Genomic DNA, 26,496 nt, shown 5'->3' with positions numbered 1-26,496 from the left:
TGCAGATAATGAACATCTGTCCTTCTGATTTCACGGGGCCTCTGGGCCCAAATGGGCAGCCGGATGAGAAAGTACTCCACAAAGAATAGAGCATACCCCATGTGCAGGACTGTTGGCAGTGACTTTGTGGACAGCGAATATGTGAGTTCCTGGCTCCCGTCCTGGCCCGGACAGACTGTCAGAGCCTCCTAGGCTGAGGCTTGAGCACAGAGTAGGAGGAAGAAGGCTAATTAGAAAGTGCAACGTGAAACATAACCAAGCACATTGACTCTCCCAAGACCAGCTTATTTATAGCTGTAAAAACATTTTGTCTGAACAGTCAGTTCTACCTCTGGAGGGTTAGGATTTGTTAACCCTTTGATAAGATCAGCTTGACTCTGTAAAGCAGTGGGAATCTCAAGCTCAACCAGGCAGCCGGGCTTAGGGAAGGCTCCGTGGGAGAGAGTGGTGACTTTACCGGCCTGTGTTTTGAAAGCCCAAAGCTGGGATCCAGACAGTCTGCCCCCACCCCTGTAATCACCAAGGTAACCCAGAAGGCAGCCCTTCCCTGTTTCCACCACCTTCCTTGGGCCCCTCATCGTCCCTGGTCATTTTCCTTCCTCTTCCAAGTGCTGGCTGTTTGTCTGCCTGTACCCAGTAGGTATGTCGATTGCTGAAGCAGGGGATCGGGGATACAGGAGAGAGAGGGTGAGTGGACCCAGTCTTCAATAAAGGGCCATGGGGTCAGTAACCTGGAAACTTTCCCTCAAGGAGCCAGAGTTTCCTGTCGTCCTGCCCAAGCATTGCAGCTTCCCCTTGTCCTGCAACTGGTGGGTAGAACAAGACCCTCCAAGCCCTGAGAAACAAGCAGAAGCACCAGTGCCTTGGGTGCTGGCTGTCATGGAGGTGGCCCTGGCTTATCTGTCCAGCCTCATGTCAAGGCTCTCCGCCACTCTTACTTGGTGCTCCAGCCCCATCAAACAGCGTTCAGCTCCTTATGAACAAAGGTTCTGCGCTCTCTCCAGCCTCAGCCTTTGCACAGACTGTTCCTGGCCCTTTTCTCCAGCTCTTCTTTCTCTCTGGCTGTACCCGTCTTTCAGGTGCATGGGTAAACATGACATCCTCGAAGACTTTTCCTGACCCCCATCTCAATCTAGATTCAGCCTCACTGTGGTTTTCCCTGATTGCATTGATCACAGTTTGCAACTGCATGTTTGTTGAGCATTTTTTTTTTTTTTTGTATCTTCAAGCTCTGTTGGTGGTGGGGTGAGGGGGCGAGGGCGGGACAGTATCCCTGGCACCAAACAAATGCCTGGCACAAAGGAGACCTCAGTGAATGTTTGCTGAAGAAACCAAGGAGTAGGATTTACGTGGAGGGAAGCAACTCAGACACTGCAAAGAAATATTGAAGAAGGGCAAGTGCAGGGGCCCTTTCCCTCCTTCAATACGTGTCAGAAGGAGTGGACAGTGGCGAGATGGTCCCTACAGGGTTTTGAAGCCCAAGGAGGGATGGAGGTTTGGCCCTGGATTTAGAGTTTGTTTCTAGAACATTCCTTTTTCCCTAAATTCCTGTCCTTGGGATCAGTTTGACCCATTTTGTGCTAAGGATGGAATGGGGCAAGAAAGTCTCCTTGGCTCATTCAAAAGCCACGAGCCCCAGCCAGAAGTTAGGTTGCTAAATAATGCACCCAGGAGAAGGTGCCCAAGGTGGCTGGTGGAGGCGTCACTGGTCACAGGACCTGATGTGGCTCCTGGCAACAGGCCCATGAGGACAGGTGCTGATGTGCGTCCCCTCCCCAATGCCAGGATGGGGTTCTGCTGGGAGCCGTTGGTGCCTATGACTGGAACGGAGCTGTGCTAAAGGAGACGAGTGCCGGGAAGGTCATTCCTCTCCGCGAGTCCTACCTGAAAGAGTTCCCCGAGGAGCTCAAGAACCATGGTGCATACCTGGGTAAGAGCACAGAGTGAGGGGAGGCTGGCGGGTCGTGGGCTGGGAGGGCACCCAGGGGCTGCAGAACCCCCAGCCCACACGTGAGTGAGGGGCCTGCTGTGTATATTCTGGGCTGATTCAAGCACCCAACTCTGAAGAGCATCCCCGGGGGCATTTCCTCTCCACCCTGGTATCTACCACGCCCAGCACCATGCCCAGCATATAACAGGCTCTCCATAAATAGGTGGAATAAAGGACAAGCAGTTCCCCACTCCCTTCAATGTGTTTCATTTGGTGCTTCTAGACTGGGTCAGCCGTTGTTGTGCCTTTAAAGCTTTTGGGGCTGACTAGGGTTCCAGTACACTGAGCCTGCCTCCCAAAGGCAAAACACAAGTCGAGTGGAACCTGCACTCATTTTTATTTCTTAATGTTCATAATCAAGGCAGAAGTTGCTGCCCATGAAGCACTTTGGAAGTGGATATCTAGATAGAAGCACAAATCATTGATGGTGAAGGTCCCAGCAGCGAGGCCTTAGCCTTCTGGCCAAAGTCACCTTCCACCTCTGCAGGAGCAGTCACCTGGCCATCCCCAGGCATGTCCCATTCGCCATGGCTTGTTCCTTTCTAAAGGAAGGGCCAGAGGGGAGGGCGGCAAGGGGGGTGATGTTCAGGGTCCCCACTGTCTCCGGGTCTTTCAGAATTTCTGAACCAAATCCACTGTCTATGAAGTTACTCCTCATTGAGGCCTCCGCGGACCCCACTCCTCCATGTCCACCCAGAGTGGACAGTGAATCTGTCCACGCGTCCATCTCTCTGATGCTTCATCCCATCCCGACCTTTGTTCCTCAGCTCGTTAGCCAATACCCTGCCTATGACTCTGCCCACACTGTGGTTACCCTGTTTTCTATCCCCAACCATGGGACCCCCAGCTGACAAAAGGGCAAAATGCTGGAATCAGCACTGTGCTAGAAAATTCAGAAGTGTAGATCCCTAGAAGTTTCCCAACAGCACCTGGCCCTAGGGCCTGCGTTCCATTTAATTTGCAAGGTGTTAAACCTGAATTGCATAGCACCTGAGGTTGATGCATCAGAGTGCCGTGGTAAGCAGGACACAGCGCCTGCCCTCAAGCTGCCTCGGGGCCAGTGGGAGACACAGACATGTGCGCAGATAATTATAACACAATTGAGGTAGGAGCTCAGATAAAAGCACAAATAAAGGAGAGAAAGATTGGAGTCCTTGCCTTGGCAAATGCTCAAACACTGGGAAAGATGCTGGAAGAACAAAGGCTAGCAACCCTTTAACTAGAAACTAGAATGACTCGTGTTTCATTGTGTTTCCTCCCAAGTGCACAGCACTGTGCTGGAAGTGAGGAAACCAAAGAAGGGGTGCAGGGTGCAGGTGCCACGAGGCATTAAACAGCAAGGCAGATCACATCAGGGTGTCCCAGGGCCCATGAGGTTAATTCCAAGTGAGTCAGAGAAACGATGTGGTTGGCCATGGTCCCGCGAGCTGGTACACTTGGGACCCAGCTGGAGCCTACACGAGGTCTCCACCACAGGGGACATTTCAAATAAGCCAAGAAGGGCCAAGAAAAGGAGGGACATGTGGGAAGTACCAGGTTATTTCAGGACCCAAGAAGTAGATGAGTGTGGCTGGAGCAGGGGACAGAAGTGGGAACATGGAGGAGAGGGCAGATTAGGATAGGCTGTAGCAGGAGGCCTCGAATGCCAGGTTAAGACGTTTGAGCTTTTTCATGTTGGCAACAGGGAACTATCGAACGTATCTGAGTGAGAGCTCAGCAGGATGAATATCCCCCTGGCCCAGCAGAGCCACCCTGCTTCCCCTCCCAGAAGACCCTGATGGGGTGGAGCTTGGCTGATGGACACTCATGAGGCCCAGCTGTCATGCCTTAGCCACAGTCACTGCCTTGGGTGGGGGTCTTGAGGGAGTGCCTTTTCTCTTCCTCCTCCTCCGTCTAGGAGTCATCCAGTGAGAGCAGTGTCTGGGTTCTCTGCTGGGGCAGAGATGCCTGCTGGAAGATTCCTCCTGTGTTTCAAGGGAGAGGAGCACTACAGGGGAAGGAGACCAGGAGGCCAGCTCCCAGCTTCCACTGGGGGTGCAGTATAGATTTTGGGCCATGGCCCTACCCTTTCATCAGGCCTTCAGGGAGGCTGGCCCAGCCTCAGAATGGCCCTTCCTGCTGGCCAGAGAGTTGCCTGGATACCAAAGGTGCTGCCCACAGACAGCTGGAAGGCAGGAAGCTCTGTGAGCTATGAATGCTGACTCAAGCCTGCCCAGAGGACACTTGGACCCCAAACTGCATCTCAGTGCCCCTCCTTCCAAGCAGGCCCAGAAGCCCAAGACCAACTGAGAACATTTTCAGTAGTGCCACTGAGGGCTCAGCTGAGAAGAAACCTTTGCCCCACATCACAAGGCTAAGCCCACCCACCCATATATTTATGGTTGTTCTAAATACACGGCCATGTTAGCCACCCCTTGTGAGGTCTTGGTATTATGGACCTGTCAAGCCTCATTTCCCAAAGTACAGCCTCAAGAGTGAAAACTGTTGTGTCTGGAACCAGAGCGGTTCACCCCCAGGCACTGAGTCAGCTCATCTGTATACCCTATAGCCACTCTGGAAGCAGCCAATGAGACCCAAGTGACAGTGTTACACACACAGATACACAGATGCACATGCATATATGTGCACGCACGCACACTCACACACGTGCATTGCAGGAGACATCTGTTCCCCAGAAACAGCCCGGGAACTGTCAACAAAGTCCAACACTCATCTAAAATCTGGGATCCAAGATTATCTGGCAGAAAGTGGGATTCTGGGATGCCATCGGCTTTCCACACCTGCTGGAGCCCACTTTCAGGAGAGTTGCCTGAAGTTGCTGCACATTTGCTTCCTGGGTACTGGGTGGGCGACTTGAGATTCACAGTGATCAGGCACAGCCATCCCGGGAGCGGGGATTGGCAGCCTTTCCAAAAGAGCCCCTGGGGTTCCATTTCTTTCTCTTTGGCATGCTATATGTATGGGACTGACAAGAGCCTAGGAGCTTCCTCCTTTGAGTCTGCAAAGCTTTGGGGCCGCAAGAATCCGTGAGACCCCATGTAAATATCCGAAGCAGACCAATTCCTTCCACCTTTACGGCTAACACTCTAGTCCTCAGTGAGCCACTTAGCAGGCGTTTGTGGTAATAAAGAGAACACTGGTTAGTCCCCAAGAGTGAATATTGGTGGGGAACCAAAACAAAGTCTCCCCAGTATTAACTGAAGTGAGGCTAGAGTCTGCCCTACTCCCCATTGCCCTCCGCCGTGCTCATGAGCAGGTGAAGGAGGGATGTGTGCATTTCAAGTTAGTCTTTTAGCAGTCCCACCTGGCTTCCTTTATTTTCTCCAGCAGGGGCTGGGGTGCAGTGAGTCCTCCCTACCCTCCAAACCCCCTTCCTGGGCCCTGCCTCTTCCAGGCCTCCCCAGCTGCCCCTAGGAATGATGGCCCTGCATGATTGAATCTGCTCAGCTGGCCCTGAACCTACCCCATCACTGGCCCATCCTCTGGCCCGGCCGAGCCATGCACCGGGCCGAGCAACGCCTGCTGAGGACACAGTGCCAAAGATCAGCCTGTTTCCTCCTGTGGCAGGGTACACAGTCACATCGGTCGTGTCCTCCAGGCAGGGGCGGGTGTACGTGGCCGGAGCCCCCCGGTTCAACCACACAGGCAAAGTCATCCTGTTCACCATGTACAACAACCGGAGCCTCACCATCCACCAGGCTCTGCGGGGCCAGCAGGTAATGGAGGGGGAGCCTGGGGCAGGGACGGAGGGAAGAGGGGGCGGATCAGACAAATGGGAGGGCAGTAAATACAGGCGTGCCTGGGCCACTGGGTGCCCCAAAGGGCAGTCATGTTCCTCCAGCCACCTTCATGCTGCCAGGAGTGGCAGGAGTGCGCATCCACCCACAGAAGACCCCGTGGGTCCTCCAGGATGCCAGCTGCTTCCCTTTTCCTGGAATGGAAGCAATGTGGAATGGGAAGGCTGCCAATGCCACTGCCCCACAGGGAGGTGGTTGGCAACCGGACTGTGCTGCTAAGAGTCCTGTGTTGGACAATGATGAATGCAAATTGGAAAGCTATGATAAGAGTCATTGGTGGTGAAAACAGGGCTCCAATCCAAGTCACTTCCAGCACAGGGGAAAACTGGGCTCCTGGGAAGCAAGGTGGCTTTTCCAGGGTTCTATGGCAAATTCATGACTGGGTCAAGCCAAGAACCCTCTTGGTGGGGCTGCCTGCATCATGCCACCTCCTGACCCCCAATAACCCCAAAATCAGGCCTGGGCTCCTCCTAACCAGCAGCATCTGTGCCCCTTCTAGGCCAGAGCTGAGTGCTGTCCAGGCCCTTCCATGTTGTCCCCAGCTCCCTGTCGGCTCTCCTGAGCCTGGGAACAGCCCTGTCTCCTGAGTCTCTGACTGCCCTTGGCCTGTCACTGTGAGAATCCGCTCCTCACCGAGTCTAACCTAAATCCCTCTCACTGCAGAGCACCACCCTCCTGCCATTCCCCCTCCTGTCTCTTGGGTGCAGGCCATCCCAGGCGGCTCAGCTCTCACCCTCCACCCTGCCTGCCCACACTCACCCAGGGCCAGCTCTTTTGGGAATCGAGGGCTAGACCTTGAGAGCTGGAGGGAATTTGCTGATGAGTTTATGACATTTTTCCTGCCCAGTTCCGCCTCCAACATCCGAAGGAGAAACCACAGTGCTGAAGGCAGCTAAATTAAGTGAATTCCAAATCGCAGTGACCCACATAGCTGAGGCCACATATTTAGACAAATTTCTCCCGCTTGCTGTCTCACTCACTTGCTGTCTGTCCGCTTCTTAGTTACTTTATGTAGGCACATCTCTTCCCTCTCCCACTCATGTGTATTATTTCCCTTTCCTCTCTTCTAAATTTTTTATCTTTCTCCTCAGTTAAAAGCTTTTAATCCTTGAGAATAGATTTCTTCTGAAAACACGCTAAGCCAGAGATGGACAGGGTAGGCAGAATCATGAGCCAGGGTGTCAGATAGACCCCAGTTCCCACCAGCTTGGCAGTGACCAGGTGACCGGCCTTCTGATCTTGGGCAAGCACTTCTCTGAGTTTTGGTTCCTTCCCTTGAAAATGAGGATGACTCTCTCTCCTAGCAGCGTGGGGCTCACATGAGCTAACCCAAGGCTATAAACCATCCCACACAGGGCTTGTCCACGAACAGGGCGTCTTCCCCTTTCCTAAGCTACCCAGTGATCCAATAGGCATTAATTAAGTACCTTCTGCATGCCAGGCAAAGTACCCTGGCCAAGAGGGAACACAGCAGGCTCAATGCCCACCCTCATGAGGCTCCCAGCAGAGGGAGCGGGGACTGGTGGGAGGAGTGTGGAGCTGAAGGCACATGGAAAAGGGACAGGGAGCAGAGTGGAGAAGGTCAAGGATAGCGTCTAACAGGAAGTGACACATCAGCTGAGACTTGAGGGATGGCAGGGGATGGTCTGGGGAGGACTCAGGGGCAGGGAGTGCATGCAAGAGAAAAGCTTGTGCAGAGGGAAGCCTGGAAGCTGGCCAAGGCCTGGGGCTTTTGGATAAGAGAAATAACTCAGTTTGGCAGGACCCAGGAGCACTGCAGTGGGAGCAGGAGCTTGTGGGGACAGAGGCTGGGGAGGGAGGCTGGTCCAGCATGGTCCTGCTGGAGAGTTTAGATACTATCACAAAAGCAAGAGGTGGAGTGGTGTTAGAGGCCACGCCACCTGCCATGGGGGTGGGCTGAAGGGGCCAGCCTGAGGCTGGAAGGCCCTTTAGAAGGCGCCTCACCTAGGGAAGGAGCAGAGGGGAGCAGTTGGTGAATTGGCACCCACCACATAGCACTTGCTGGCAGGTTTACAGGTGGGAGAGGTGGAGGATGGAGTCAGGGTTTCTGGGTTTCTGATGAGGGGGTGGATGGTGCCCTCACTGAAGTGGGGAGCACTGTACCCCAAACAGAAGGAGAACACAGCAAGTGCTCAGACACTGAAAGAAATCGTAATTCACCATCCACGATGCTAATGCCAGAATGAATTATAGCATCAAAAATTAAAAACAGTGGTTCACACCTGTAATCCCAGCACTTTGAGAGGCTGAGGTGGGAGGATCACTGAAGCATAGGAGTTCCAGACCAGCCTGGGCAACATAGTGAGACCCCATCTCTACAAATAATTTTTTAAAACAGCCAGGCCTGGTGGCAAGTGCCTGTGGTCCCAGCTACTCAGGAGGCTGAGATGGGAGAATCACTTGAACCCAGGAGTTCGAGGCTACAGTGAGCCAAGATTGCACCATTGCACTCCAGTCTGGGTGATGGAGCAAAACCTTGTCTCAAAAAAAAAAAAAAAAAAAAAAAAAAGCTAACTGTCCAGCAATAATTAATTAAATACATTATGATACATGCATAATTTGGAGCGCTGTGGAATCACCAGTGATTATGTTGTAGATGAAAATATAATACATCATAGAAAAATGTTTGTGATGTATTGTTTTATTTAAAAATCAGTATATAAACTATATTTGCATTATTACCCCAATTTGTAAAAATAAAAGCATATATACACACACCTACAAATAGGCAACATGCCTCAGGGGAAAAGAACTAGAAGAAAATCCACTAAAACCTTCATGGTAGTTATATTTGGATGTCTTCTTCATACTTTTAAATAGTCTCCTGATTTTTTGCCATTATATCACTTTACACACAAGATAAATGGCCACCAATAAAATTAACAGAAAGAAAGAAGAGTGGGGATGGGATAATGACAGAAGGAAAAGAGGGAAGGGGAGAAGGACAAACTGAAAACAGACAAGTCCACTCTGAGGGACAGGAGAGAGAGGGAGTGCGTGAGAAGGGAGGATCCATTTGTTCACCAAAAATTCTGAGTCAAAGGATGACCTTGGCTTCCCTCTGCTGGCGAGGCGAGGGCTCTGGGCTGTGCGAGCTGGGCAGCCAGCCCACTCCTCTCTCCCATCACGTGCCGCAGATAGGCTCTTACTTTGGGAGTGAAATCACCTCGGTGGACATCGACGGCGATGGCGTGACTGATGTCCTGCTGGTGGGTGCACCCATGTACTTCAACGAGGGCCGTGAGCGAGGCAAGGTGTACGTCTACGAGCTGAGACAGGTACAGCTGGGCAGGGGCTGGGCAGCTTCTCAGGGACCCCCAACCTCTGCTCTGACTTGGGTAGCCACGAGGGAAATGGGTTACTAGCAAGGCCAGTGCTGGAGCCAGGCCTGGGGAGAATCAGAGCCTCCTCTGTGGCTGGGCTCATATAGCCAGAGACGGGGTTCTGGGGGAATGGAGTGGTGAGAGGATGCCAGAGCAGCCTGCAGAGGGAATTATGAGCCTGAGGACTTTTGCCAAGCCCTCCCCAGCCTTTTTCTGCCCTTGGTTTTGCAGAACCGGTTTGTTTATAACGGAACGCTAAAGGATTCACACAGTTACCAGAATGCCCGATTTGGGTCCTCCATTGCCTCAGTTCGAGACCTCAACCAGGATTCCTACGATGACGTGGTGGTGGGAGCCCCCCTGGAGGACAACCACGCAGGAGCCATCTACATCTTCCACGGCTTCCGAGGCAGCATCCTGAAGACACCTAAGCAGGTCAGGCTTCCCTGGATGGAGCAAATGGGGCTGCAGGAGTCCCAGGAGCTTCTGTGCTTCATCTGGTTCAGGATTTTCTTCCGTGCCCTCTCACAGGAATGGATGCCAATCTGTCCTGGCCATGCTTCCCCAAGTGGAAATTTTGAAAAGGGCACATTTTACCTTCAGGACACTCCCATCACCCACTTTGGCACCCTCTCCCTGCTTACCTTTATCCTCCCCAACAACAAACAATAACAAGTCCCTGGCACCTGACCCTCACTGCCCCCGAGACGCGCACACATGCAGTTGCCTACCAGTGGAGCATCCCTTCTGGGATCACTCTTCTCTGGAAATGCTTCATGCTAGAAACTGTGCCCACCTCAAAACCGACCCGTCTCAGGTCCCATCCCCTGAGGATCATCCTTTTGCCCGCACGGCTTGTCAGTAAAATAGCCTAAAGAATAGACCAGTGTGAGAGGTGGGGATGGGTCGCCTGCCAAGTAACATGTATTTACACTTAATGGGGAACTCTTTTTTTTTTTTTTAATTTCACACAGTAATTTATTATTCTATGAGTACAGCAATGGTTTTCATATAAGTATCTGAATATTACAGTCAAAATTATTATTTTAATAGTCTACTCAGAAATGATTTAATATATCAAATGTAAAAACATTTTTTTTTACTTTGGTCTTTTTTTATTTTATTTTATTTTATTTTTATTATTATTGTTATACTTTAGGTTTTATGGTACATGTGCGCAATGTGCAGGTTAGTTACATATGTATACATGTGCCATGCTGGTGCGCTGCACCCACTAACTCGTCATCTAGCATTAGGTATATCTCCCAATGCTATCCCTCCCCCCTCCCCCCACCCCGCAACAGTCCCCGAAGTGTGATGTTCCCCTTCCTGTGTCCATGTGTTCTCATTGTTCAATTCCCACCTATGAGTGAGAACATGCGGTGTTTGGTTTTTTGTTCTTGCGACAGTTTACTGAGAATGATGATTTCCAATTTCATCCATGTGCCTACAAAGAACATGAACTCATCATTTTTAATGGCTGCATAGTATTCCATGGTGTATATGTGCCACATTTTCTTAATCCAGTCTATCATTGTTGGACATTTGGGTTGGTTCCAAGTCTTTGTTATTGTGAATAATGCCGCAGTAAACATACGTGTGCATGTGTCTTTATAGCAGCATGATTTATAGTCCTTTGGGTATATACCCAGTAATGGGATGGCTGGGTCGAATGGAATTTCTAGTTCTAGATCCCTGAGGAATTGCCACACTGACTTCCACAAGGGTTGAACTAGTTTACAGTCCCACCAACAGTGTAAGTGTGTTCCTATTTCTCCACATCCTCTCCAGCACCTGTTATTTCCTGACTTTTTAATGATTGCCATTCTAACTGGTATGAGATGGTATCTCATTGTGGTTTTGATTTGCATTTCTCTGATGGCCAGTGATGGTGAGCATTTTTTCATGTGTTTTTTGGCTGCATAAATGTCTTCTTTTAAGAAGTGTCTGTTCATGTCCTTTGCCCACTTTTTGATGGGGTTGTTTGTTTTTTCTTGTAAATTTGTTGGAGTTCATTGTAGATTCTGGATATTAGCCCTTTGTCAGATGAGTAGGTTGCGAAAATTTTCTCCCATTTTGTAGGTTGCCTGTTCACTCTGATGGTAGTTTCTTTTGCTGTGCAGGAGCTCTTTAGTTTAATTAGATCCCATTTGTCAATTTTGGCTTTTGTTGCCATTGCTTTTGGTGTTTTAGACATGAAGTCCTTGCCCATGCCTATGTCCTGAATAGTAATGCCTAGGTTTTCTTCTAGGGTTTTTATGGTTTTAGGTTTAACGTTTAAGTCTTTAATCCATCTTGAATTGATTTTTGTATAAGGTGTAAGGAAGGGATCCAGTTTCAGCTTTCTCCATATGGCTAGCCAGTTTTCCCAGCACCATTTATTAAATAGGGAATCCTTTCCCCATTTCTTGTTTTTCTCAGGTTCGTCAAAGATCAGATAGTCGTAGATAATGTGGCGTTATTTCTGACGGCTCCGTTCTGTTCCATTGATCTATATCTCTGTTTTGGTACCAGTACCATGCTGTTTTGGTTACTGTAGCCTTGTAGTATAGTTTGAAGTCAGGTAGTGTGATGCCTCCAGCTTTGTTCTTTTGGCTTAGGATTGACTTGGCGATGCGGGCTCTTTTTTGGTTCCATATGAACTTTAAAGTAGTTTTTTCCAATTCTGTGAAGAAAGTCATTGGTAGCTTGATGGGGATGGCATTGAATCTGTAAATTACCTTGGGCAGTATGGCCATTTTCACGATATTGATTCTTCCTACCCATGAGCATGGAATGTTCTTCCATTTGTTTGTATCCTCTTTTATTTCCTTGAACAGTGGTTTGTAGTTCTCCTTGAAGAGGTCCTTCACATCCCTTGTAAGTTGGATTCCTAGGTATTTTATTCTCTTTGAAGCAATTGTGAATGGGAGTTCACTCATGATTTGGCTCTCTGTTTGTCTGTTATTGGTGTATAAGAATGCTTGTGATTTTTGTACATTGATTTTGTATCCTGAGACTTTGCTGAAGTTGCTTATCAGCTTAAGGAGATTTTGGGCTGAGACACTGGGGTTTTCTAGATATACAATCATGTCGTCTGCAAACAGGGACAATTTGACTTCCTCTTTTCCTAATTGAATACCCTTTATTTCCTTCTCCTGCCTAATTGCCCTGGCCAGAACTTCCAACACTATGTTGAATAGAAGTGGTGAGAGAGGGCATCCCTGTCTTGTGCCAGTTTTCAAAGGGAATGCTTCCAGTTTTTGCCCATTCAGTATGATATTGGCAGTGGGTTTGTCATAGATAGCTCTTATTATTTTGAGATACGTCCCATCAATACCTAATTTATTGAGAGTTTTTAGCATGAAGGGTTGTTGAATTTTGTCAAAGGCCTTTTCTGCATCTATTGAGATAATCATGTGGTTTTTGTCTTTGGTTCTGTTTATATGCTGGATTACATTTATTGATTTGCATATATTGAACCAGCCTTGCATCCCAGGGATGAAGCCCACTTGATCATGGTGGATAAGCTTTTTGATGTGCTGCTGGATTCTGTTTGCCAGTATTTTATTGAGGATTTTTGCATCAATGTTCATCAAGGATATTGGTATAAAATTCTCTTTTTTGGTTGTGTCTCTGCCCGGCTTTGGTATCAGGATGATGCTGGCCTCATAAAATGAGTTAGGGAGGATTCCCTCTTTTTCTATTGATTGGAATAGTTTCAGAAGGAATGGTACCAATTCCTCCTTGTACCTCTGGTAGAATTCAGCTGTGAACCCATCTGGTCCTGGACTTTTTTTGGTTGGTAAGCTATTGATTATTGCCACAATTTCAGCTCCTGTTATTGGTCTATTCAGAGATTCAACTTCCTGATTTAGTCTTGGGAGGGTGTATGTGTTGAGGAATTTATCCATTTCTTCTAGATTTTCTAGTTTATTTGCATAGAGGTGTTTGTAGTATTCTCTGATGGTAGTTTGTATTTCTGTGGGATTGGTGGTGATATCCCCTTTATCATTTTTTATTGCATCTATTTGATTCTTCTCTCTTTTTTTCTTTATTAATCTTGCTAGCGGTCTATCAATTTTGTTGATCCTTTCAAAAAACCAGCTCCTGGATTCATTAATTTTTTGAAGGGTTTTTTGTGTCTCTATTTCCTTCAGTTCTGCTCTGATTTTAGTTATTTCTTGCCTTCTGCTAGCTTTTGAATGTGATTGCTCTTGCTTTTCTAGTTCTTTTAATTGTGATGTTAGGGTGTCAATTTTGGATCTTTCCTGCTTTCTCTTATGGGCATTTAGTGCTATAAATTTCCCTCTACACACTGCTTTGAATGTGTCCCAGAGATTCTGGTATGTTGTGTCTTGGTTCTCGTTGCTTTCAAAGAACATCTTTATTTCTGCCTTCATTTCGTTATGTACCCAGTAGTCGTTCAGGAGCAGGTTGTTCAGTTTCCATGTAGTTGAGCGGTTTTGAGTGAGATTCTTAATCCTGAGTTCTAGCTTGATTGCACTGTGATCTGAGAGATAGTTTGTTATAATTTCTGTTCTTTTACATTTATTGAGGAGAGCTTTACTTCCAAGTATGTGGTCAATTTTGGAATAGGTGTAGTGTGGTGCTGAAAAAAATGTATATTCTGTTAATTTGGGGTGGAGAGTTCTGTAGATGTCTATTAGGTCCGCTTGGTGCAGAGCTGAGTTCAATTCCTGGGTATCCTTGTTGACTTTCTGTCTCGTTGATCAATGAGGAACTCTTTTAAGACACATTATTTTAATCCAAAAGAATGACTTGAATGGTAGGAATTTCAGGTGCCATGACAGGCCAGGAGAGGAGACTGCTTTGGGTTGGGGAAGCTTCTTGGTGGTTTCAGACAGGCTCCCGATTGTTCCTGATTGTTCCTGCTGCTCGGGGACGCCCGCCCCCATACTCACAGTGTGCATGCCCTCCCCCTCTCTTCCCGCTCCCTGCAGAGAATCACAGCCTCAGAGCTGGCTACCGGCCTCCAGTATTTTGGCTGCAGCATCCACGGGCAATTGGACCTCAATGAGGATGGGCTCATCGACCTGGCAGTGGGAGCCCTTGGCAACGCTGTGATTCTGTGGTTGGTTCCCCCACTATTCCCACCTCCTGGGCTCTCCCGAAGGTCATGATGAATGCAGGGGTTTTAAAGATAGGCTTCAGGATCTTTGTCTCTTGTCTTTAACTGCCCTCAGCTAGACTCACCCTGTTCTTATCCCATCTTGCTTACACATTTCCTTTTGGTGGAATCAGTGTAAATTCAATATAAATTGAAGTCCTGTCCAAAAGCCCCCGCTCTTAGAATTTGTCCTAAAAGTTATGGCTACTCAAGCATGTCTTCCGCTTCAGCTTTTCAAGCTATAACACTCGCAGGGGCAAGTTGAGCATATTTTTACCATCTGGGAGGACCTTTCCTTCTCCCCTGGCGTGGAGGAATGTTTATCTAATACAGAGATTTCTTTCCTCCAAAGCGCTCTGACTTCTTGCTTCCTTTCTTCAGGGCCTCATTTTCATGCTTCCTAAACACCCATTTATTTTATCATATGTTGGCTACTTTTTGAGCCAAAAAAAAAAAAAAACCTTGAGTATTTTTTCATCATAAATACAATAACATAAAGAACATTTATAAAACAAGGAAAAAAATCACTCAGCCTGCCATCACCTTAACAATGCCACTATTAATGCTGTGATATATCTCCTCCCAGTCCTTTTTCCCCTGCTTATAATTTTATATAAATGCAATCATATTTGCCCTACAACTTTAAAAAGGCATTGAACAGAAATATATAACTTCACAGGGAGAAAAAGGAAAGGACAGGCTCCTGTTCACAAGAATACTACAACCCAAGGGGGAAATGTCTTCCTCCAGGTTCCCTAGAAAACAGAGCCTGAGGCAAAAGCCTCCATGAATGCTTTGGGAGTGGGGAGCAATCCTAGAAGCAGAAGTGAAGCTGGAAGGGAGCGCAGATGCTGAGCGAGCCAGCCTGTCCTCACCACGCGTGCTGCTCTTTGCTCAGTGTCTCAGCATTTCCAGTGTGGCATAAAACAGCCCATTGTAGAGCAAGAAGGGGTAGTAGCAGACTTGTGGCTCCTTCAGATCCCTCATTTGTCATGGCCAGAGCATCTGCTGCCCAACAGTCCCGGTGGTGTCCCTGGCCCTCTAGGCAGCACTGGGAAGCCAAGGCCTGTGCAGGTGCAGCCCAGCTAGTGTACAGGAGTAGGGTCTGTCTCTTCGAAGGTCTGTGCTGCATGTGGGGGCTTTTAGGTCCTTGGTGATGGTGGTGGTGGTGGTGGTGGCAGCAACAGCAGCCTGGGCTTACAAGGTGTGGTAAAGGTGTCCACTGTGTTGGTTCCAGCCAAAAAGGCAAGGCAGATGACCAAGTCCCGGGGAGGAGGTACACAGAACCTAGCAGGTCTTTAAAGTAACATACAAACTTCTCTACAGGAAGCAAGATACACATATGCACACGAACCCCTCAAGAGAATCGGTCTCACAGAAATGATTGGATCAAGCTCTAGCTTTTGAAGTCTACACCTATGTGCTACCTAAATACTGATGAAATTGTGGGCCAGAGACCTCTGGGGTCAAGCCCCATAGTTCTCAAACATGACTGCCCGTTAGGATCACCAGGGGAGCTTTTAAAATGTCATTGCCCAGGCTTTACCCACACCAGTTAAAGCAGAATTCTGTGGAGGGACCTGGGCAGCAGTAATTTTTTTTTAAACTCCCCAAGTGATTCCAATGTGCAGTCAAGTTTGAGAACTTCAGATGTAACCCACTGTGTTGACACAGCACTCTAAATTGTCAAAGGACATTCTCACCTCCTCTGATCCTCACAATCCCCCATCGCAAAGATCATGTGACCTGCCAAGGTCCAGTGAGGAACCCGTGGAGCTAAGACTCAAATCCACCCTTTCACGCTACAGTGCAGAGGTGCTGTTCACCTTCATGCTAAGAAGAACAGAGTGTTGGCACAGATCATCACATTGAAGCTATGAAACCTCTAGGCCACTCTACTCCTATTTCTTTTTATATACATTCATGGTTGGGAGAGGCAATAGGTTTCCGTTCCGAATTACATTTGACTTAGGCCGGTATAAGAGTAAATTTGTATTTCCTTGGTTACCTGGATGGGGTAGTGTGGGGATGGATGGGTGCTGGCTGCACGTTGGAATCACCTGGGGTGCTTTAACGCCTCGCTCTTCAAAGTGTGGTCCATGGAACGTTCACATCGCCTGGGATCTTGTTAGAAACGCAAAATCGGTGCCAAGCTATTGGATCAAAATCTGCATTTTAACATGATCCCCAGGGGGCGTGCACACATATGAAAATTTCAGAAGCACTGCTTTAAAACCTGCTAAGGTCTGATTCTGATGTGGTTTTGCCTAGGGTGTAGCTGAGGCACCAGGAATTTTTTAAGCTCTTCAGATGATTCACATGTGCATCCAGGGTGGGGAACCACTGCTATAAAAGGTGATGAGGGAGCAAAGGGAAGTCGGCATGATCCACAGCGAGCACAGCCCCTCGGGGAAAGTGCTGAGGGGCTGCATGGAGGGGCGGTGAGGTGGCTGAGTCCCTTTCCCCCCCGTGCTCACTCTTGCCAATCCTTTGACATCCGAAGCCCCCTCCATCCTCCACCTCACCCCCTCCAGTGGCTTTGTAGATCCCACTCACATCTGGTTCTTGTCTTTCCCCATGGTCACAGCAGGGCAGGCTGAGCCCCTACCCCACCCCAGCTCACTGGCCCTTCTCCTCCAGGTCCCGCCCTGTGGTTCAGATCAATGCCAGCCTCCACTTTGAGCCATCCAAGATCAACATCTTCCACAGAGACTGCAAGCGCAGTGGCAGGGATGCCACCTGCCTGGCCGCCTTCCTCTGCTTCACGCCCATCTTCTTGGCACCCCATTTCCAAACAACAACTGTTGGTAAAGCAGGCCCCTCCTTTTCCCCACCCCCTGGCTCCAGTCTCCCCCTGCACCTTGCTCTATTTCAAAGCCTGGGCTTTTCCCAAAATGGGTGCTAAGTGCCAGGTCCCCCTAGAGCCACCTTGGATGATACTGGATCCCATTCGATGCTCTCATTCCAAAGGGCAAAGAGGGAATGTCATGCCAGGGTGAGAGTGGCAGTAAGCAGAGGTGATCGTGACAGGGAGGACAGGAGAAGAAGGAAACAGTCTGGGCGCAGAGTTTGGATCAGAACACAGGACTGGTGCCAGTGGAGCAAAGTGGGATGTGGAAGCCCAGAAGTCTGCCTGGATGCAGAGGAAGAGGCAGACCCAGGAGTCCTGCAGCAGGGGTGCTGGAAACCAGGAGGCCAGGTCAATGAGACCCCAGCAGCAGGGAGCCCCGCTCAGAAGTGGGTGTGAGTCTGCAGCAGGGCAGTTTCCTTCTGAGGGTCCATCACTTCCAGCTAAGTCTGGAGTCAGACACCTACTCATGACAGCCCCGGCCCCAGGTGGTCTCAGGAAGTGAGCTGCGGGTTCCAGGACTGTCTGTGCTGGCACAGGAAACAGGGACTCAGGGAGTGTCTCAGCCAAGGAGCAGGACCAGAAAAAGAAGAGACCAAAGGGAAGATGAGAACAAAGGCAAGCCTGGGGGCTGTGCCCCTCTCTTTCAACTTCTGTCCCTGAGAAGAGACAGATATGAGAGCCAGCAACAACCTGCAGGCGGGCTGGAGAGCAGGAATTGGCAAAACCTAACTGAAAGGGAAGAGGCTGCAGGCTTTATGCCCCAGAATGGAGTCAGAGATTTGAGGATCTGGCAGGAAGGGGCTGGCCAGCCCTCCTTGGTGTGAGAGGAAGTACCCAGCAAAGGCTCTGACCAGCCCTGAGGGGGATCCCAGAGCCCAGGGAGAGGCGGGAAGGTGGAGGGAGAGGCGGGAAGGTGGGGGGAGAGACAGGGAAGGTGGAGGGAGAGACAGGGAAGGTGGAGGGAGAGACAGGGAAGGTGGAGGGAGAGACAGGGAAGGTGGAGGGAGAGGCGGGAAGGTGGAGGGAGAGACAGGGAAGGTGGAGGGAGAGACAGGGAAGGTGGAGGGAGAGGCGGGAAGGTGGAGGGAGAGACGGGGAAGGTGGAGGGAGAGACAGGGAAGGTGGAGGGAGAGACAGGGAAGGTGGAGGGAGAGGCGGGAAGGTGGAGGGAGAGACAGGGAAGGTGGGGGGAGAGGCGGGAAGGTGGGGGGAGAGGCGGGAAGGTGGAAGGAGAGGCGGAGGGGGTTGTTGACTGCAGCAAGGGCTCAACATGGCACCGCCCTGGCCCCACATCCTGTCTCCCCTCCTCGTCTGCGGTGTTCACCTTCCCTCCACTTCTTCCTTCTGCTCTTTCTCCACCCTCTTCCTCCCCCTTTTCTTTGGTTCCTTCCTTTACCTTCCTCATGCAATCACTTGCTCTCCACGTGGGAGTTTCTCACCCACACTGGGGCTCGTGAGAGGAAAGGAACAGCTCTCCCCTGGCCAGCCCGGGGGGCTTCCTGGAGGAGGCAGACAGTCTTGGATGGGCATGTGGCTCCACCTTTGTGGTCTTGCCCTCTCCCCTCCTGCAGGCATCAGATACAACGCCACCATGGACGAGAGGCGGTATACACCGAGGGCCCACCTGGACGAAGGCGGGGACCGATTCACAAACAGAGCCATCCTGCTCTCCTCCGGCCAGGAGCTCTGTGAGCGGATCAACTTCCATGTCCTGGTGAGCTGGCAGCCCCACCAGCAGAGCCCAAGCTCCTACAGGAAGGAGCACCTGCCGTGGGAGAGGCAGAGAGTCCGCCTGGCTGGTTCTGAGCCCCCAGCAGACCTCAGGAAGCCAGCCAGGGACAGTGTCCCCTGGCCTTGGCCACTCCACATTCCCACCTCACGCCCCAGAGACGTGCTACATACCACCTCACTGGACCTGCTTCCAAAACCTCTTCTCCTGCCACTCTCACATGCCGAAGGGAGGACGGTGGGCTCAGTAGGTCCAGCAGAGAGAACTGGGAGCAGCTGGTCGGGGGCACAGCCCCAAAGGGAGGGATAAGCAGGCAGCAGCTAACAATTGAAGGCCAGGTCCAGGAGGCAGTGGCATGTACAAAACGGGAGGAGAGACAGAGAGGGGCGCCAGTGATGTCACGAGCAGGATAGTGGCCTGGTGCCCCATTTTATAGCTAAGGAAGAGGATGAGAGGTTTACTTCCATCCAGAGATACCAAATACCCAGCTCACAGCTCCAGCCTCAGAGATGCAAGCAGGGTCACTCAGAGCCCTCCCGGCCCCAATAGTTCAATGGCCAGAGTTCAGAGACGTGAGCAGGTGTGAGAAGGTGCGTCCCTGTTAAGGGGCCCCCTGAGACGCATCTATACCAGCAGCATCCTCACCCTCCCCACTAACTTGGAAATTCACTTGTTCTGACTCAGAAACTCTGGAGGTGGGGCCAGCACCCCGTGTTTTAACAAGTTCCCAGGGAACTCCGATGCCAGCTCAGGTTTGAGAGCCATTGCCTTTGTATAATCGGGGATTGCAGGTTCCAAGGGGAAATTTTTAGGCTGCTCTAAGCAACCCCTTTACTTACCATCTATGCTCAGAACCAACCTGAGCGCCCCTGTCTTGCTCACGAGTTTTTTCATTCACCAATTCCACATGCTGAAGCCCTTATCACAGTGCTAGAGCCATGCTGGGAGGCTCCAGGCCTATTCCTTGTTTGGGAAGGAAGAGTGACACACAGTCAAATGGTTCAAATGCTACATGAGCAGCGGGCGTAACTGGTCTGGAGAGAGTGGTGGGTGGGGTGGGATGTGGGCAGGCACTGCCAGGCTTCCCAGAGGCCGAGGTATCGGGCAATGGGAGTCTGGCCCTGAAGGATGCACAAGAGCTTGGCAAAACAGCCAGGCAGCTAGGTTGGCATGAGCTGAGCTTGGAGTTCCTTTCACAGGGCACACTCTTCCCACCAACAGACCCGCTAGAAACCTCCTTCCACCCGCGGACTCATCCTGAGGGGACAGGGCAGCTGCCCTGGCACCTAAGGAAGGTGGAAGTTCTATCTCAGCATCCATGGTCCTGGCTCATAAAATGACATTCTCTCCTCCCTCACCCCTGCCCTCATCTCCACCCCCCAGGACACTGCTGACTACGTGAAGCCAGTGACCTTCTCAGTCGAGTATTCCCTGGAGGACCCTGACCATGGCCCCATGCTGGACGACGGCTGGCCCACCACCCTCAGAGTCTCGGTACATCTCGGTACAGGGCACGCCCCTCGGGCATGAACCCCACCCCCACCTCCACCTCATCCCCAAAGCCCAGAGCCTGAGTGTGCCGGGTACAGAGGACACCATCCCTCACCTCACCTTCCCACCTCCTGTCCCGGCAAACCCACAGTGTGGCTCCTTCCTGCCTCCCTCAGAGCCTGTGCTGAGTATTAGCAGATCAATTCCTTAAGGGCAAGGCCCAGGCCTTCTCCTGTTCAAGGTTCCCCATATCCCCAGCACAGGCGAGCATGGGGTGAGCGCCAGAGAAATACAAAGAACCACTGGATGAGAAGGGACCTGAGATCTTAATCACCTACCTCCCTCCTTTACAGATGAGGACAATGGAGACCAGAGAGTGACTCTTAGAGCCTGGGGTTCTGCTTGTTAGATGACTGATTCACAGAGCTCCTCAGTATTGCAAAAAGAAGTGTTTTAACTGACTGACAGAGCTCCTACGCGTTCCAAAAAGAAGCGGCCCCATCCCTCAACCACATTTTCTAATCCCTGGCTCTAGGGCATCCAAAATGTTTGACATCTAACATTCAAATGCTCCCTGCAGCTGCAACTCCATGTAAATCCCACTCAAGGAAAATGTCAGGCAGTGATCAGTTCTGCTGCTGTGTTGCAAGAGCAGGCAAAAGTTGTAAAATGGCATAGCTAATGCCTGAACCTTGAGGATTTGGGAAACAACTTTTAAGCACACCACGGTGCTCTTAAGCCATTCTGTGAGGTCCAGTCACTGAGCAACGTCTGTGTGAGTGACAGAGTCCGGCCAGGAAGCAGTTTCAGAATTATTCAAGTTCTCACTTGCATTTCTTCAACACCAGGAAAGGACTGTACAGTCCACAGCAATGCCCCTGAAAACCTCCCCTTCTCTCCTTCACACCCATCATCCCCCACAGCCCCTCCACACCCCTCTCCCCAGGCCTTCCACAGTCCCCTGCCAAACCCCCGTCCTCACACCTCCCTTTCTCCTAAGTCTGCGCCCCTGGGCTGGCAAAGCTGGATTCCTCTTTAGTGAGCCAGGAGAAGGAGAAAGCTGGGTGCACTAAGTCATTTTTGTCCTCTCGCAGTAATTACAAAGTCACTATGGCAAATGAATGAGTACGTGGCACTCACCCCACAAGCATGCTGAAGCCCACAGTGCAGATGAACACACAGGGTAATCCCTGCTCTGACACCAGTGATCTCCGTGCAAGGTGGTAATGAGCAGCACAGGCCCGGCAGGAGGCAGTATGAACTCGGAAGACATACAATCAAGCAATCAGTTGATAGGCCAGGGGGCCTTCCTGGAGGAGGCAGCCTTTGGCCAGACTTTAAAGGCTAGGCAGGATTCAGACATGCAGAGACAGGGAGGATGGGCTTTTATTCCGGGAGAGCTGACAGCATCACCAAGGCAGGGAAATAGGAAAAGCAGTATGCAGCTTCAGGTAACCCCTTTCTCACCTTATAAAGAAAAGGTGAGAAACAGAGCTGAAAACTTTGAAGAGCAGCTACGTTTCTAAAACTCTGGTTTATCTGGATTTCTAGCCCCCAGCAAGTGAGATACATTCTTCCCATCATTCTACAAAGTCTTACTTTGCCTCTACTAAATGCCCAGCACTGTTCTAATACCATAATATCTGGCCTCTTGGGGAAGTGAGCCATCCCATATTATTGAGTGTAATGGTTGCTTATTACATTGAATTATTTATTTTAATCAGCCAGATAGAAATTCTTCTGAAGGTCATTATATAGTTCTCAAATTTCTTAAACAGTATGCTGAGTGGGAGCCAGCCATTTTTTCTTCGAGACTTGAACTCACCAGGATGAACTTTGGTGCTAGAATGCCGTAAAGCCCCTATCCTGAACTAAGTCCCTTTCCCAAATGGCTCCACGGCGACCCCTGGATATGGCTTCGCTGGCTGCCATTGCAGTCAGTAGATCCACCTTGCGGTGGGGAGCTGAGGGGCGAGATGGGTAGATCCATGCCTAAAGCAAGAGCGTGTGGATCTGACTGAGGGCCAGAGAGCTCTCCTTCGAGAAAAGTTAATGAATTTAAGATACACATGACTTTGTGACACCTGTTTCCTCCCCCCTGGTTTGGGCTGTGTTGTTGGTAGTGACAGTTACCGCCCCTCAGCTCCAGGCTTGAATATCCAGCTGCCTGCTGAGGTCCTCGCCCCGGTTGGGCCACAGGCGCTTCAAACTCAACATGCCCCACACTGAACTTCTCACTTAACTCCTACTTTTTTTTTTTTTTTTTTTCCGGAAATGGTGTCTCCCTCTGTCGCCCAGGTTGGAGTGTAGTGGAGCGATCTTGGCTCACTGCAGCCTCTGCCCGAGTTCAAGCAATTCTCCTGCCTCAGCCTCCCAAGTAGCTAGGACTGCAGCCACCGTGCCCAGCTAATTTTTGTATTTTTTAGCAGAGACAAAGTTTCACCATGTTGGCCAGGTTGGTCTCGAACTCCTGACCTCAGGTGACCCATCTGTCTCAGCCTCCCAGAGTACTAGGATTACAGGTGTGAGCCACCACGCCCGATCAACCCCTGCTGTTATTACCAAATGCCATGATCATCCTTCCAGACACCTAAAAAAGAAACTCAGCCGACACCCTGGACCCCTTTCTCCCTCAGCCCCGGCAACCTCCAGGTTCCTATTGATCCCGCCTCTGGGGTCACTAACCTATTTCCTCATCTCATACCCACTACCACACCGACACCAGCGTCATCTCTTGCCTGAATGTTGCGGCAGCCTCCTCAATGGTCTCCCTGCCTCGAGCCTCCATCTTCTCACTCTATTCTCCCACAGCAGCCAGGGCAGCCTTCAGCATGCAGGTCTGTCAGGACACTCCCTACCTGAGGCATTCGGCGACTCCTACCAGTTGCAAGGAATGACCCCAAGGCCCTGTAAACACAGGCCCCTGACCATCTCTTCCTCTGTCCCACCCCTGTGTCTCTTACCACAGCAACACTGACCCACCCATCATTTCCCAGACTCGCCATCCCACTTCTGCCCCAGGGCCTCTGCATCAGGCTGTCCTTCCTCCTGGACTTCACCACCTCCACCCTGGTCCACCCAGCTACACTGACCATCCTTCAGAACTCTGACCCCTGTCACTTCCTTGAAGCCTTCCCTGACTTCCTACAGGCCAAAACAGCTGTTTCTCCTCTCTGCCTCTTCTTTTCCTCATGCACACTTCCTTTTGGTTTTTTTGCACATTTTACACTAGTGATTTGTTCATACACCAATCTTCCCCATGAGCCGAGGGCAGAAGCTGCATCTTTCTTGTTTTGTATCCTCAGTACCAAAGCCCTTGCCCACACACAGTAGATGATCAATAAGTGTTGACCAGAACTGCTCTGCTGGGTGAGTGGGGGTGGGGGTTCTGTGCCATCAGCTCAGTTATGAACTGGAGCGGAACCAGGAGGAGCTGAGTTTTGAGCCTCGTTTTAAAGAGGGAAGCATCTATGGAAAAGCACAAGACAGAGCAGTGTGGTGTCTGGGGACAGTGCAGGAAAGCCAGCCCATGTCTAGTGTGGTGGAGACAGATGCTGGTGTACACTGAGGGCGAGGAGCTGCGGGTCCCTACCCAGCTGCCCACACCTGGCTCTCCCTGGCCCAGGTGCCCTTCTGGAATGGCTGCAATGAGGATGAGCACTGTGTCCCTGACCTTGTGCTGGATGCCCGGAGTGACCTGCCCACGGCCATGTGAGTTGGCTCCTTCCACCCCCACCCTCGCCCCTTCTCCTTCACTGCCAGAGGCTCTGGGGCTCCTGGGGCCCTGGACTGTTTCCTGGACATCCTCCTCACAGGCAGCATGGATCAAACATTGGACTTGGAGCCTGTGTTCTAGCCCAGGCTCTGCCTCCAACACCTGCATAACCTCAGGAAAGTTTCTGTAATATGAAACTACTAGTCTAATCTAATTTCAAATTTTGTTAAAAAAAGGAACCCTTTCTTTGGAGCCCACATTACAAAATAGGTGAAAGGTAGAGACAGGGGACTTGGAGTTCTGGGTGCTTGTCCTTCAGCCCCCAGATGAGGTGACCTCTGGGCCCACTGGCTGAACACCTTGGGCTTTCCAATCCTTCTGATGGAAAGATGCCAGGGACACCAGCAGAGGGTGAGCAGGGGACCTACAATCCCCTGGAAGAGACAAACGAACATACAAGGGAAAATAATGAACAATATCATATTCTTAACTTATGTAACATGTTTTCCAATAATTTATGCTCAACTTTGATCCAACTATGAGATGATTTAGATAGAAAACATATATACCATGACATAGATAATAAAGAGAAATAGCACATTCAAAACTTGTAGAAGGATAATGGAGCACATATTCTAACCAGCTAGGCTAAAATAAGGATTATCTCTACATTAGTACTGAGCTTCCTGGCAGCCAAGGCCAAAAGGGAAACATGATGCATGGAGTGGTGATGCATGAGTGGTGAGGTCAAATAAGAGCTCTGGGTTCAGTGGAGGGTATGATCTCCATGGTGGGGACACCAAGGGCCTTTGAAATAGGAAGTGGTCTTGAAGGGTGAGCTCTTTCCAGCCCTGCCATCCATTTCCCCTCTTCTCCTAGTGGCTATTCCCATGAGTAGAGGCCAGTCAAGTGCCCAGACCCACCTTTTTGCCTCAACCCTGGGGCTCCTCTCTACCCCTGCTTTCCTCATTCCATCTGACCAATCTCTGGTGGTCTCTGGTTCTCAGGGAGTACTGCCAGAGGGTGCTGAGGAAGCCTGCGCAGGACTGCTCCGCATACACGCTGTCCTTCGACACCACAGTTTTCATCATAGAGAGCACACGCCGGCGCGTGGCGGTGGAGGCTACACTGGAGAACAGGGGCGAGAACGCCTACAGCACGGTCCTAAATATCTCGCAGTCAGCAAACCTGCAGTTTGCCAGCTTGATCCAGAAGGTAAGACCTCAGCGACCTGCCCAGACTGCCTCTGCCTAGCACAGAGGAAAAGGAAGCCCAGGTGGGGTCCTGGCTACATGTTAGAATCACAAGAAAGCTGGGTGCAGTGGCTCATGCCTGTAATCTTAGCACTTTGGGAGGCTGAGGTGGGAGGATCACTTGAGCCCAGGAGTTTGAGACCAGCCTGGACAACATAGTGAGACCCCATCTCTACAAAAATATATAAAGTAATTAAATAAAAAAGAATCACAGGAGAGCTTTAAAAAGCCTGCCCCTAGACTCCTCCTCTGGAGATCCTAACTGATTTGCTCTGGGGTTGGGCCTGGCATCGGGAGGCTTTTAAAGCTCCCTCGGTGACTTCAGTGTGCAGCCAGGGCTGAGAACCACCGGCACTAGGGGAGTCTGAGCCCTTTGGGAACACGGGGAGGAATACCCTTCAGCCTGACTCCTGGGTTAGGGGCACACACACCACGCATGTGCCACCAGCCATACACACCTTCTACCAACAGTGCACCCTGCGGGCTTGCTCGGAAGGTCCTTCTGACAGGAATCAGAACTGGTTCCTCCCCAGGTTAAAACTTCTGATCACTCCCAGCTGCTGTCAGAACAAACTCCAGGCTCCTCATTGTGGCATTCAAGGCCCATCCCACCCACCTCCTGCCACTTCTCCCCTAACCGTGCCACGGGCCACCTTGTTCCCAGTAAGCCCTCCTGGTTCCCACCACGGCCCCCACCTGGGACTCCTCTGTCCTCTGCCCAACAGGCTCCTGCTCCCATCTGGTGATCATCCACATATTGCCCACTCACGGCGTCCAGCGCTGTGCTGGCACTTCGCGTGCATTTAACCCTTGCAGCAACCTCAGGCATAGCAGTAGTGGTGGTGGTGGTGGTGGTGTGTCCCCATTTTACAGAGGAGGAAACTGAGGCATAGGGAGGGGTTAAGGCCTGCCCAGGACCACACAGCTGGTGAGCAGCAGAGCGGAATTCCCGCCCCACAGCTGGCGCCTTAGCCTGCGCTTTGTGACAAAGCATAGTCCTCAGCCCTGCTCTCTGGGGTACCTTTCCTGAAGCTCTCCAAGACCACAGGCGGCCCTCCAGCCCGCACAGCATCTGGCACAGCCCTTCATGTGCTCTGAAGAAACATCAGTCTCCAAGTGCTGGCCTCTTGAAACCCTCGACTCCCAGGTGGCAAGAGCCCTGTCTTAGCCATGTCTGTGTCCAGAGCTGGGCACATAGAAGACCCTCAAGACAAGT

General features: G+C 50.7%; 1 protein-coding gene across 1 annotated transcript in view; it reads left to right on the top strand.

Annotated features, from left to right (window-relative positions):
• Positions 1-26,496, top strand: part of ITGA11 (integrin subunit alpha 11) — a 138,517-nt gene that overhangs the window by 94,674 nt on the left and 17,347 nt on the right. Inside the window, exons 11-20 of the mRNA XM_054451056.2 lie at positions 1,786-1,930; positions 5,558-5,706; positions 8,946-9,086; positions 9,363-9,566; positions 14,075-14,205; positions 16,882-17,048; positions 18,664-18,806; positions 20,205-20,315; positions 23,938-24,023; positions 25,035-25,242. Of these exons, the coding sequence (XP_054307031.2) occupies positions 1,786-1,930; positions 5,558-5,706; positions 8,946-9,086; positions 9,363-9,566; positions 14,075-14,205; positions 16,882-17,048; positions 18,664-18,806; positions 20,205-20,315; positions 23,938-24,023; positions 25,035-25,242 (1,485 nt within the window). The remainder of the gene's footprint in view (positions 1-1,785; positions 1,931-5,557; positions 5,707-8,945; positions 9,087-9,362; positions 9,567-14,074; positions 14,206-16,881; positions 17,049-18,663; positions 18,807-20,204; positions 20,316-23,937; positions 24,024-25,034; positions 25,243-26,496) is intronic.

This window comes from Pongo pygmaeus, chromosome 16 (genome assembly GCF_028885625.2).
Source record: "Pongo pygmaeus isolate AG05252 chromosome 16, NHGRI_mPonPyg2-v2.0_pri, whole genome shotgun sequence".
NCBI lineage: Eukaryota > Metazoa > Chordata > Mammalia > Primates > Hominidae > Pongo > Pongo pygmaeus.
This window is presented reverse-complemented; position numbering and strand designations above follow the sequence as displayed.